The sequence below is a fragment of the Acyrthosiphon pisum genome, chromosome A2 (assembly GCF_005508785.2).
Source record: "Acyrthosiphon pisum isolate AL4f chromosome A2, pea_aphid_22Mar2018_4r6ur, whole genome shotgun sequence".
Taxonomy (NCBI): Eukaryota; Metazoa; Arthropoda; class Insecta; order Hemiptera; family Aphididae; genus Acyrthosiphon; species Acyrthosiphon pisum.
Window position 1 is genome coordinate 31,914,558 of NC_042495.1, and position 14,357 is coordinate 31,928,914.

General features: G+C 27.8%; 2 protein-coding genes across 5 annotated transcripts in view; both read left to right on the forward strand.

Annotated features, from left to right (window-relative positions):
- LOC100572000 (peroxidasin homolog) overlaps window positions 1-14,357 on the forward strand; it is a 177,104-nt gene that overhangs the window by 40,453 nt on the left and 122,294 nt on the right. The gene's annotated exons all lie outside the window — the stretch shown is intronic.
- On the forward strand, window positions 10-1,249 carry LOC100572740. Its single transcript, XM_003245153.4, has 3 exons — window positions 10-166; window positions 243-412; window positions 758-1,249. Exons 1-3 carry the CDS (start codon window positions 26-28, stop codon window positions 798-800), a joined length of 354 nt encoding a protein of 117 aa, XP_003245201.3. The 5' UTR covers window positions 10-25; the 3' UTR covers window positions 801-1,249.

The window sequence follows — 14,357 nt, forward strand, 5'->3', positions numbered from 1 at the left end:
AAAGAAAAATGTCTTATAATATCTTATGTTTAGGTGGAATTCATATTATGATGCGATGAAATGCATTCTTGAAAATATTGAAAAAATTGAAGATGTGTGTAATGATTTACAACTAACTACCATTTCAGGACCTCGTGAAATCTCATTTTTACAAGAATATTGCAATGTAAATTTTATATATAAATATGCATATTTAATATTTTTATAATATAATCTAATAGTTGTCTTATACTGTTTTTTAGGTCACGAAACCTATATCTAGAGCATTGGATATATTGCAGGGTGATAAAAACGTATCTTTGGGATATTTGCTCCCTACTATTAATGCAGTACATAAATCATTGAACGATATGAAGAATATAGTTTTCTGTAGACCATTAATTATTGCACTTAAAAGAGGATTAAATAAAAGGTAATATTTCTGATTGAATTGATGAATTATTTCTAATAAAAATATAATTTGTATGTTGGCCAAATGATTTTTAAGAAATTAAATCTTAAATTAGTTATTTAATATCTAAATAAAAATATGTATAACTTAATTATTAAAAAAAAATAATCATCTGATCAAAAATAGATTATGTATTGTTGTATAAAATATAAATTTTATATAAAACTAAAATACTGAATATGTTAAACATGATAAAAATAAAAAAAAACAAATTAACTGTAAAGATTATAAATATCATAATCGGTTATATTTTGTTTTATTCCTTATTAAACTCAAATAATGTTATGAACATTTTTTTATTATTAGATTCACAAGATATATGGAGTCAAATATGTGGCTGCCTGTTTGATACCAAAATTCAAACTCAATTGGGCTGTAGAAGATGATCGAAACAACATAAAAAATTCACTTATAGAAACATTGGAAACCATAATAGATAACGCATCATTAACGAATTCCCAAGATCTACAATCTACATCTAACATCACATCTACTGAACATCATAATAGTGACATTGAGGATGATTTTTTTAATTTTGAGGAAAATAATTCAATAATTTCAAATATTGATTATAAACTTCTTGTTGACAATTATTTATCAAATAAAAATATTAAATCTCCTTCAGAGTTACCAAATCCCCTTAAAGAATTATACATAAAGTATAACACTGCCGTTCCTTCATCTGCTCATGTTGAGCGGCTCTTTAGTGCTGGAGGACAGTTATTAAACAAGAGGAGGGGATCAATGGCCGATCACAATTTTGAAATGACACTATTATTAAAATTCAATAAATATTTTGAATAACCTTGCTGTAAAATACAAATGATTTTTTTTTATTTATATATACATATATATAATATATTATATAAATGTAATATTTATAAGTTAATAAGTAAAAATATACGAGTAGTAATTTTTTCTATGCCTAATTTTTAAACATTTGAGTTATTTATTTTTGAATTGTAAATGTTAAACAGTGAAATATAGTTATAAAAATTAAAATTACACAGGTGGTACAGCCCTATAACAGGTTTTAAATTATATACATAATAATATATTATTATGCATCTTTTATCATAAGTATATGCTATATTACTATATTCAAGTGATTATCACTTATTAGTTATCTTAATACCTTTTCGATGAATTTTTTTTTTTTATATTAACTTAACTTATTAATTGAAGTTAAGTTAAGTTAACAATATTTGTTAACTTAATTGATTTATTAAAAAAGTCTATTAACTTAACTTTTAACTTAATTGAAAAAAAAAAAATTAACTTAACTTAACTTAACTGAGTTAAAAAATTTCATCAACTTGCCCAGCCTTGCATTCCTGTACATGATTTACGCGAGTAACCAATAACTACCAGTTATATCCAAAAAATAAATTGGATTAATTTCAGTAAAACGATTTCCACACTTCCCAATTAATGAAATTGCTAAGCAGCAGATCGTGTTTGTAAAAAAAACTGTTCCTTTAAATTTTGTTAGACGTTCGTTGGCAAATATGTTATCTTTTGAGCAATTTTTGCATATCCTGTCAGTTGTTAGTTTAGCTGATTTAACATTTCGAATAAAAGTTTTTCGCATATCCAGTGATCTGGCCACAATTATTAACCTTTTGTAATATATTATATGTCTACCTTTTACGTTAATAAACACATAAAAATAATTTGGAACCAACAACGATCATACATCGGTGTAGAAAATATAGACGAAATTTAAAAATATAAAATTATTTATTTCTATAACTTAAATCAAAAGAAATTACATAAATTCAGACCATCCAGAAAGAATGCGATTACATCATATCACAGCCACGTCAAAAGATAACACCCAAAATAATAATCGCATATGGATGCAGATTACCAGAACGCGATTTATAAATATAATATCAATATCAAAATATTATAATTCACAGCCATCTACGCATTAATGATGCCCATATTATATGGAAACTAAAAAACAATCGGACTAAAAAATATAATATATAACTAGGTAGGTAATAAAAAGTAAATACACTATTCCACCGTATAATAGCAGATATCAAAAATGAATATGGATATGTACCACATGATGCAATTGTCTACAATAACAAGGTATTTATAACAACTACATGTTCCAGACTTATCACCTAGCCAGCACCCGATTCTACATGCCCGCAAAACTTAATATAATATTGACACTCAAATAATAAGAGAAAAAATAAGCATATAGACCAAATATCAATTGTCAAAAATATTAACTTATTAATTATGAAGGCTGGACTTTTACACGGCCCAATATTTTTAATAATGACTGGACATCTCGGCAAAGACCGAAAAGAATTCAAGAAAATACCTAAAGAGTCTCGAACTTTCAATATTCAAAATCAAAACCTATATTATGATTCATATTTTAATGCTAACAACTCAAATAAATACTTTCTTTCAAGGAATTATTCAAAAAGATTCAACAGAAAAATAACTCTCTACTTTAATGACTCGTGCATAATAAACCCACTCATTCCAAAACATGAATGGATAAAAAACCTATCACAAGAATACTACACCAATACACCATAGACAAAAACAAGCAATGTTTAGGTCGCGTAATATCAGCTCACACATTTTACAACTACGGATTCTTCATAGAATAAGCTCCACAAATCGTTCAATTTCGTAATGCAGTAATACCCAACGAAATGGGCAAAATATACATAACACACTATGACATCAAACCACAAACACTCGTAACACAAATTTTAACAAAAACAATTGATATAACCAAAGACAATATACTAACTCGATATAACCGTTCAAAGAAAATTGAAATTATTTGAATAAAATTATTAAACTTTAAAATTCCAGGCCTTACAAAATAATACTGAACAAAATGGATAAAATCAATTTAATAATAATAGACTTCGAATTTACAACAATAGAAAAAACAAGTTTACTACTCATCTCTGGAGCCATCTCAAACATACATCATAAAGCACCAATAATCAAATTAAAAGGAATACCATTGATTTAAAAAAAAACGAACAACATAATAACAGAACTAGACAGATCAAAAACCAATTTGGTAATCAGAAATATCTTTAGAATATTCAAAAACAAAGAAGATAAAATTACACCTATTTTAAATGAACTAAACGACAGCCTTTTAACAAAAAGTAACAATTTAACTACGAAATCATTCAAACGTATTGCAACTTCAAAATAAAACTCCCATAATTATAACATGGAACGGACACTCAGACCAAGAAATACTAAAAAGACTCAACATAAAACATACAATTCTAAGTCTTACCTCTTAAGATACCAATAACAACGGCATATTCTATTTACAAATAATCAATATACAAAACAAAAAAATATTATCACAAACACAACTTGGAAAAGTTGAAAAAAAGGGCAGACAACTTAATTTGAATGAAACACATGATATTATTTGTCACGAAAATCACAATATAACATATCTACACGACCCGGTCACTGACTTACAACTAACAAGATGTATTTTTCACCACTTAAACAATATACAACAAATTCCAATAAAAAACGTAATCAATACACAAGACTCAACATAACAAATGCGCGCTCACTCTTTTTCTTTATCTCTTCAAGCTTACTTCCATTCACATTATTTAAACTTTCACTATTAATTACATTATTTTTCTATATCTTTTCCTGGGTTTACAGATAATTCAAGAAATAGAATAGAAGTTAAATAAATTAAACCAAAACAAAAACTTAATACTACAAAAAACTACTCACAATGCATAACTATCACACAAACTGTTCACAAATAATAATAACTTCTAAATTTCCCATAAGGCCCAATACACACATGATAATATCATCTAATACATTGAAAAAACTAACAATAAATAACCACAACATATCAAAACTCGATGTATCAAAATGCTCGTCATTAAAAGAACTCATATGCCAAAATAACAACATAAACCATATAGACTTCTACGACAACTTATCATCACTAAACTGCGAAAATAACAAAATAACCAACATACCACAACAAAAAATCTAATAGAAATAAATTGTTCCCATAACAAATTGACAAAACTAACTTTAAATAAAAATCTAAAAGAAGCATATTGCAACAACAACAACCTGGCAACACTTAACTTAAGGAAGAATCTATTAGTATTAAATTGCAATAACAATCAACTAACAAATTTAAACCTAAACAAAAAACTATTAATATTACTCTGTAATAATAATCAACTAACTAAACTACAGCTCAACAAAAAATTATACGAATTGCACTGTGCATACAATCAAATAACAACATTAACTCTCAATAAATAAATTAGAAAACTATCATGCAAATACAATAAATTAACTTCCCTGACACTGAATCACATAACCCCTTGTAATAAAATATTACTAAGAACAGACTGCAACGTAATAATAATGCCTTTTTTGCCATATTTCAAAGAATTCATACCAACCTCAGATGAAATCACAATATGCCCAATATGCCTAGAATCACAAAGACCACTGATAATCACTAATTGCAATCATGCATTCCATTTAAATTGCATTATGAACTTAAGGAACAACGTTTGTCCATGCTGCAGACAAGTTATAACCCAGTTCAATAATTAAACAACCAACAAATATCAAATACACATACCCATACCTCTAAGGTCACAATGTGGAAAGGGACATTTTTATACAAACTTATATATTCTACATAAAATAAAAATAAAATTTAAAAAAAAAAAAAGAGAAAACTTTTCTTAAATAATAAAAATCATTCTTTGTAAATATCACTTTAACACATAACAATATCTCTAAGAAGAAAATAAAAAAAAATAATAAAAAAAATAATAAAACAGAAAACACAAAAAAAAAAACAGAAAACAGATAACTCAAAAAAAATAAATAAATCTTAAACACACTAAGTGACTAGAACTATAATAAAATACCAAATATCCATAACCTAACACCCTAATTTTAATAGATATAAACACCTTCCTTAATCATATAATTAATCATATCACCTATATTAACTATTAAATGTAAATATATGAAAACTAAATTAGTAACCAGCAACCAATCATCACTATACGTGAATAATAAATACAATATCTATTTTAATAAATAAAACTGATAATATTATTAAATGTATATAACTAGAATTATAAGTCACTGAATACTAACTTTACACATCATTATAACATTATATATATAATTAATCATTAACTACTATAAAAAAAATAATTAACAAAACTTAAGCATAAGAAATTAGCAAATGTATATATAATTTAAAATACCACACTCCAAACACTAACCTTTATATTTAACCTTAAGCAAAAATAACAATAACTTAAGTACATACTAATTATATTAGACAACTAATCTGCATATACATAATACTCAATTAAATAAGCAAATCGTATGTGTAAAAATTTCAATTAAATACTAATTTTCCAAACATTTATTAGCTATTAGTATATACTTACATTTATATCCTGATAAAAAAAAATACAAACACAAAACAAAAATAAAAAACAAAAAAAAAAAATAAAAAAAAATAAATTAATAAATAAGTAACAAAATTAACATAAGCATTTAATTAAATAAGCAAACTATATAATATTTAGAACTAGAATTAATACCTTTTTTAAACCTTTATTTATTATTAGTACTCACATACGTTTAAACATCTTTATAATACCTACACTAAGTTATTTAAACTGTATAATATGTACAACTAGAATTACTACCTTTTTCAAAACTTTATTTATCATTAGTACTCACATACATTTAAATATCTTTATATCATCTCTAGTATAACAAATAAAAAACAAAAATAAAAAAAAGGAGACAAAAAAATGAACATATTATTTTCTTTAATTTTATTAACACATTAGACATTACTATTTTTCGAAACTTTTATCAACTATTAATAAATCTACACATTTAAACATTTATCCTTACAAAAACAAAAAAAAACAAGAAAAACATAATCACAAAAATTAACATAATCATATTTTATTCAATATAAACACATTAACCTAACCTAACCTAACCCTTAAACAAAACTTAAGTAAGTAAACAAGACAATTAATTAATGAAACACCTTACTATAATATACCTAATCTTACTTCACCAAAAACACCATGCACATTAATAATTAATACATTATATTATTTTGAACATTACAATTAGGATTTTCTAACTTCAACTAAGTTGATAACACACATTACTTCATAAATACGAATAATAAACAAAATATTTTATAATTAAAATAACAACCATAAGTTAAACAAATAGTATAACACTATACACAAAATGCACCCACAACTCAATATTGTAGCGACAACAAGATAAAGAAACAAACATTACTCAGGATAAATTCAACAATAATCTAATTAGACACAAACAACAATAACCTTTATCACATAAGCACCTACATATCATAAATAACGGAGACACACGACAATATTAAACACAGAAAAAAATGCAATGCACAACCAAAAAAAACTCGCAAAATATCACATCAACAAGCCCCTAATATTCATATCTATCTTTACAACAATCATATTTCATAAAGTATCCTAAAATACAAGCAATCCCAAAGACACACTCATCTATTAAATTATTATCAACACTCAAAATTACACCTTCACAACAATATAACATGCCATCACATCACATCACACTCTTTCATTTTGTAACAGAAACATTATAAAAATCAAATACACAAATATTATCGAAAATAAATATTACAATTTAACCCCTCAAGACCTATATCCGAATAATCCACACACAAATCAGCTGACAACCCAACACACGTTAAAACCATTAAGATTATAACAAATTAGCAACATGCAATACCCGATACTTGACACCCAACAAACATTCAAACGATACGGCAATATCATTCAACACACACTTGACACATATACAAAAACGAATTATAACTATAAATTCAAAGAAAGAAGAAGTCAAATAGAAGCACCCAAAATTTAAACTCCACCCCTGAAAAACACCTATCCCCCCCAAAAAGGTAATAATCACCAAAAACTACAAGAACAGCACAAAATATTAACTAACCCTGGAAATTCAAAACCAAACCAACCTCAGTCCTCAAGCCATACACGCAAGAAACGAACACCACAGCATTCGACATGGACAACCAATTCTACACTCAGTCATACAGTACTTCAATAGTCGAAGATTACTTTAAAATAGTTGTAATAACTTAAAAATAAGAAGAAAATAGAAATACGACTCCTGTCGATAAATATATTTAATTCAGATGTTAAGATATTAAAATTAAGCTATTACCTTCCTCCAGATGTTCGGAGGGCTCTCGAGATCGTGTATTCGAGAATTAGATCAAATATACCGTACAATATAATTTGTGTAGAAAAGCACATATATATTAATACTGCAATCAATGTAAAATATTATATTAAATGCCTTACCTGATTCGCAGTTTTTCGTAAATTATGTTGAAAGAGTTTTTAGATTTTAGGTGACACAAGGTAATACTTCAAATATACAAATCGAAATGAAAACGCACTGATTTTGACTTATCATAAGAAGTCCAGTTGTCGCTCGTGGAAATCGATGTTGATATTTTGAGAGGTTGTTACTCGGTGGCTGGTGCTCATGCACTGGTTTAAGGGACGATACGAATATGTCTACCAGAGAGTGGTAGGAGGTTTTTATCAAAGGTTTTTTTGTACTTCCCGGACCTAGATTTCTCTTCGGCGGCAAGGACCTTTTTTTATCATTAATTTTCTCTGGTGACATATATAAGAATTCTGCACGTCCTGCACACCACGGAGTGCACAGTACGCGCCGATTTCTTAATTCGTGATCGCATAATAGGAATCGTACCTATTTGTCGATGACAATGATTTATTGGGGATGTTCGATTCTACAAGCGACAGTCTGGCCGTTATTTATTGCTGTGTAGGATTTTATGTTTATAATTATAATGGTGTGTGAGCATATCATTACATAGTCAACAACAATTCCAACTCATAAACATACAACGCAGACGTTTTAATTACCGTACATACTACGGTACATACTACAGTGAAGGAATACAAGGAATACGATCCTGGATCCAAAGTCCTATCTTCAAAATTAACACAATATTTATCCCACTGAACACCAATAACCGCTGGACATTAGTGATTGTTAGACCTCAAGACAAACCAATAGAATACTATGACAATCATCACAACAGTCAAAATAGATGCCTAGACGTGATCACAAGATTCGTAATGGACTGGGAAATACATTACAACCAACCACCGTCTAATTGGACCATCTCACACAAAAATACACTTTATCAAACAAACGACAATGACTGCGGGCCCCGGATCTTAGAAATAGGTAAATTCATAGCCTTAAGTACACCTATCATATTCGACCAACAGCAAACACCATCAATAAGAACTCACCAACACACAGAAATAGCACTAAATGACCTAATAACAATCGAACATTCTTCACTAAGTAATACCACACCCACAGCAGATACAACAATAATATCTCAAAGCACTCCTACCTCTACAATAACACCCGCCATTTCGAAATCAACTACAGGAACAACAACAATGACGTCAATAATATCACCAGCCGCAACAACAACACCCGCCATTTCAAAATCAACTAAAGGAACAACAACAGTGACGTCAACAACATAACTAGCCACAAAAAGTCCATATCAAAATAACGTAAGTAAATCAAAACGTAGGCGATTACTAAGAAAATTATTTAAACGAAATCATTACATCAAAGATAACAAAATAATAAAAAGAAACAATCCTTAAACAAATTTCCTTCACTATCCCCTCCAATATTACAGTTAAGGAGTTAAGGATTCAATTTCCTATTCATTCATTACAATAAAAATATAATGTTCAATACTTTCACCATAACTTATAACTATACCTCAAATACATCATAAAATAAAAAAACAACTAAAATTAAATTAAAACACAAACCCTGCAAAAATAACAATAATTATTTAATCTAATATAACTTCCCATGTCTTATTGTATACACATAATTCACACCTTATCAAAAGAAACCGAACCATGAAACTACTTTTATTATGTCAATAATAAATGGCATAGCAAATATATATATATGTATCAATTTTTAAGATTAATCAACTCATTCTCTATATTTCTTCTCATATACCTTATCTTTTGCAAAAATGTATAACATCCTAACAATAATAGACTTTCAGCATTATATAATTATCTCCGAAAGGTATATGATACAACCATTCAAATTAAATTAAATGTTAAAATTATAACCCTCTAATATTGTAAAATTAATTTGTATACATATATATCCACTTGTACATTTGTCGCATAAGACAAATCACATAATATATCAAAAATATAACAATGTAAAACCTTATTTATTTCATATTGTATAACAATCATTTTTATCATATAACAATTGTCATTAATATTTTGTAAAATATCCAACTTATATTGACCACTGTGAGGACACAGTGCAGAAAATCGATTTGTGTGCAATTTGTAATATGTAATATTTAGACTTAAATAAAAACACGGGATAACTAATAAATTGTGGACCGTACTGAGTGTGGGGTGATCCAATATACATATACATATATACACATCAGGCATATACTTACGCTCCCTCATACACCACACACGACACATGCAAAACATAAATGATATTCAATACCTCTCCGACCAACCGTTTAGTAAAAACCAGCTATCAATTATCAACGGCGCCAGACGACACCACATTATAACTCATAATAAACTTCAAGACCCCGACGACAAATTTCCGATATAGACGTAGGGACATCATAACACAATAAATTACCAGCAGCGGCACCTTTGTCACACCACTGAAGACAGAAAGTCATAAACACATCAATACGTAAACGCAGACATCGATGCACCAGAAGAAGGGATCACACCAAAGTCACATTATATAAGAACCCTACGGGATCGACTCACCGAACAGTTTTTTCACAAGACATCCGATGCACAACGTCCACGCCAGTCAGCGTCACGATACACCTTCTTTGCTGTTCAGAGGAGTATCCACCAACATCAATTCAGACGTATATGTAAATTGGATCATTTTCAACATTCGGTATGACTACACAATTAATAAATTATTCCTTATTACACACCAATTTCACTTATTTTCTTCTTTTGATTTATCTATCTAACTACCCCTCTACTATACAACCTTTGTGACTATTGTCGTGTAATAGCGTGCTACTAAAATTATATTATTATTATATCATAATATTGAATTTTGAAAATATTCAGGATACCTACTTGAGTCTACAGGTAAAAAATATACATAATTTAAAATTTTTTAAAGCAGAGGACAGAGGTCGTACAGATCGGTTAATCGATAACTGAAATACCGGCCGGAATTCTAATAGGGTTTTATAAATATTAAATTGTTATAAATTACAATTATTATAATATTATTATGCTTGTGAGTCCAATATCCATGAATGTTGGTTTATTTTTGTCGGTTTAAAACAATAATTATTTTTCATACTTTGTACACAATTCTATGAAACGGGTATCAACTATCAGCTAATGAGACCATCATCATTCGGTTCTGGCCAGCGGGTAGCAGGGATAGATATTTTTGCTTTTGATATTAATAGTTGTTCTTACAATCTTACTTACTACATGCCCATTACATATTTCTATTTTTGGGTTTTCTCATTGTTTACGATGTAAAACTCCAGACTAACAATGAATATTAATAAATATTAAAATCAAGGTATTATAATGCATATTACTAAAAATGTTTTCCATGTAATAGATAAAAAATAGAAAAATGTAAAAATAATATAATTAAAATATTTTACATTTTCAAATTTTTTTTTAGTTCATTTAAATAAATTATCTAGATAAGTACTCATAGATAACTAGAATTTTATCTAGATGAAGATAAAGATAACTGAGTAGAAATGTATCTAGATAAGATAGAAGATAAATAATTTTTATCTAGATAACTTATCTAGATAAATTTATCTAGATATTTCCCAACACCGAAAACACTACAATAAATTCAATACATTTCAATTTCTTAAAACATATACAGGTAATATTATACTACCAATTCATACCTCATACCTTTACATTGGGTTACACATAATCATATTATTTTTTGCGATACCTTTTAATACTTAAAAATATAAGTAGTTTGAATGCACGGATTGGATAGACATTTTTCATGTGTACCTACTGCAATACATTTAATTAAAAGCTAAGAGTTTTATTAGGAACTCAGTGTGTCAATTGTTTATGACAATGTCGTTACATACATAATAATGTAAGTGATAATAAGTAGGTAATAATAAGTAAACATAAAAATACTACAATAAATTCAATACATTTCAATTTATTACAACATATACAGTTAATATCATACTACTATAATATATGTATTACCAAGTTCAATTACTTCAATTCATATTTCATACCTTACACCTTTACTAACGTTTACATTGGCTTACATACATTAATATTACTTTTTTGCAATATTTCATTATTATATATGTTTTAAAATTATAATTAATTGAATTTAAATTTCTGAAATGGTGCAGCTATGCTTAAAACATTGTATTATTTGTCATCATTTTTATGTCGTTGGCATGCAAAAATGTATTATACATGACATATATTATACATATAGGTATCATTTGAATTCTACTTTATAATTTTTTATTATTATTTATTTAAATTGTATTGTGTTTAATATTATATTAAATAAAATATAATATAATAAGCAAAAACACAAGAAAAAGAATCATCATTGTATCAATATTCAATACTGATAACTAATTTGTATCTAAACCATACTCTGTTAATCATAAGAGTTCCTACAGCTCACACTTAATTATTATTCATTGTGAATTTGTAACTGATGTAGCACATGCATATACATGTGTATATACATTTAAATTGATTAATAGTAAGTTTCATACACAAATTATTATAATTTCAAAAGCATATATCTACTATGACCAAGGTTTGTAAGAGATTTTCAATTTTGTTGTATGTACAATATGTTTGATTTCTACGTATTGCAGTCGACGCACAAATTAATTTAATTTTTTTAAATATCATTACACTACACTATATTATTGTGTGTTTGAATTTATATTGTTTAGCAATGTCTTTCGTAGGTAAACATAATGAGGTATAATTAAATATTGTGCCACCGCAAATGATTTTCATTGTAAAAATATTAAGCAAATACTGATTAGTAGTACCTAATTGATTATATATTATTTGTAATGTAAAAAATAAAACTAATAACTAGGGTTCGGGACTTATTGCACACAATTTGTTGGAATTATGCATGCACATATGCACTTAAAATAACCGAAATATGCGCAAAAATATGCAATTATGCATTAAAAAATTTGATTTATTCATATAAATTTAGAAAGTTTTTTGTAATTAGTTATTTTTTTGACAACAATAACACCTATCAACATTATATTACTGAAGTATATGTTCGATTTCGTTTTCTTCGTCTTCTCCTACAATGAAAAAAGGTTGGGTTTTTTTAAATATATTATTTAATTATTATTAAATATAAAAATGATGAATTGTTTATCTGTAAAGTTTGACTGTACAATAAGATATTTTCTGATATTATCAACTTTAAATAAAATATGTATTTAACAAAAACAAAAACTGTGTAAATATGCTATAAATAACAATTAAACTCCCAAAATCGGCAAATATGCATTTTGCTCAGAAAACGGCAAAATATGCGGAAATATGCAATTAAAATTTTTATATTTCAATCCGCTATAACTTAAAACAAATTTAAATCTTACTTAGACTATTCTGCAGTCATTATTGAGCAATATGCAAATACAACAAGTCCCGAACCCTACTAATAACCATAATTGCAACGTAAGGTACAGCGTTTAATTACTGTATATTAATATTCTTCAGAGTGCTTGACAAATAATCCATGTTCATATTTGTTATTTTAATTATTATTATTTATTATACATAACTATTTATATTAAAACTAAAATTGTAAAAAATTGTGATTGACAGTATTAAACCACTTTTAAAACCAAAAACTATAAGCATGTGCACAACACACATATATATTATAACATGATACATTTAATTGATGTTTTATAGGCTACACATATATGCATTTAACTGTACTTAATAAGTACTTATGAACAATAATAATGTTATGATAGGTACACCACACCTGCAGGTGTCTATATAAGTAATTTAGAGCATTTAATTGGCTTTATGGAACGTTTTAATTTCACTTGGTACGCACAGGTCGTTCGCGACCAGACACCTACATACCTGGGAGGTATGGTTGCCTTTTAATCGACTACTTAACCTTTTTATTCACTTGACAATCGGCTTTTACATTTTCTCCTACAATAATACAAATATGCAATATCAGACTATCGACGTTAGGAGGTATGCCCAGCACACGTACAAATTTGTACCGGTTGAGGACTGAAAGCTAGACACACAATTACCGTTTTCGTTATGCATTTATGCTTTTTCCACGCACAAAAGAACCGGGCATGCGACGTTACATGCATGATGCATCCAACCACCATACGCGGATGCCCTATCCCTCAAAGATTTGCATACAGTGATGATTGATAGCTAGACATTCGATTACAATTATTCGCATTTCCTTATTGTTTAAACATTCAAAAAAGAACCTGGCATGAAGCAGGACACGGTATTAGTGTATTACATCAGATGAGGAAAGACCGCTAGATACTCAAAGTCACAGTTTTCGGATTACATGCCTCATCGTGTTACCCGACCGTTGCACGTCGTCCGCTATGCGACGAAGTCGGATTGCCTACCTGGCAGACTACGCCCAAAGTCGAGCCGGG

Bases quoted from the DNA above. Each gene is read 5' to 3' on its own strand.
- LOC100572740 (XM_003245153.4), top strand. From the start codon at position 26: ATGTTTAGGTGGAATTCATATTATGATGCGATGAAATGCATTCTTGAA. The intron at 167-242 runs GTAAATTTTATA...ACTGTTTTTTAG, and splicing joins TTTTACAAGAATATTGCAAT to GTCACGAAACCTATATCTAG. The intron at 413-757 runs GTAATATTTCTG...TTTTATTATTAG, and splicing joins AAAAGAGGATTAAATAAAAG to ATTCACAAGATATATGGAGT.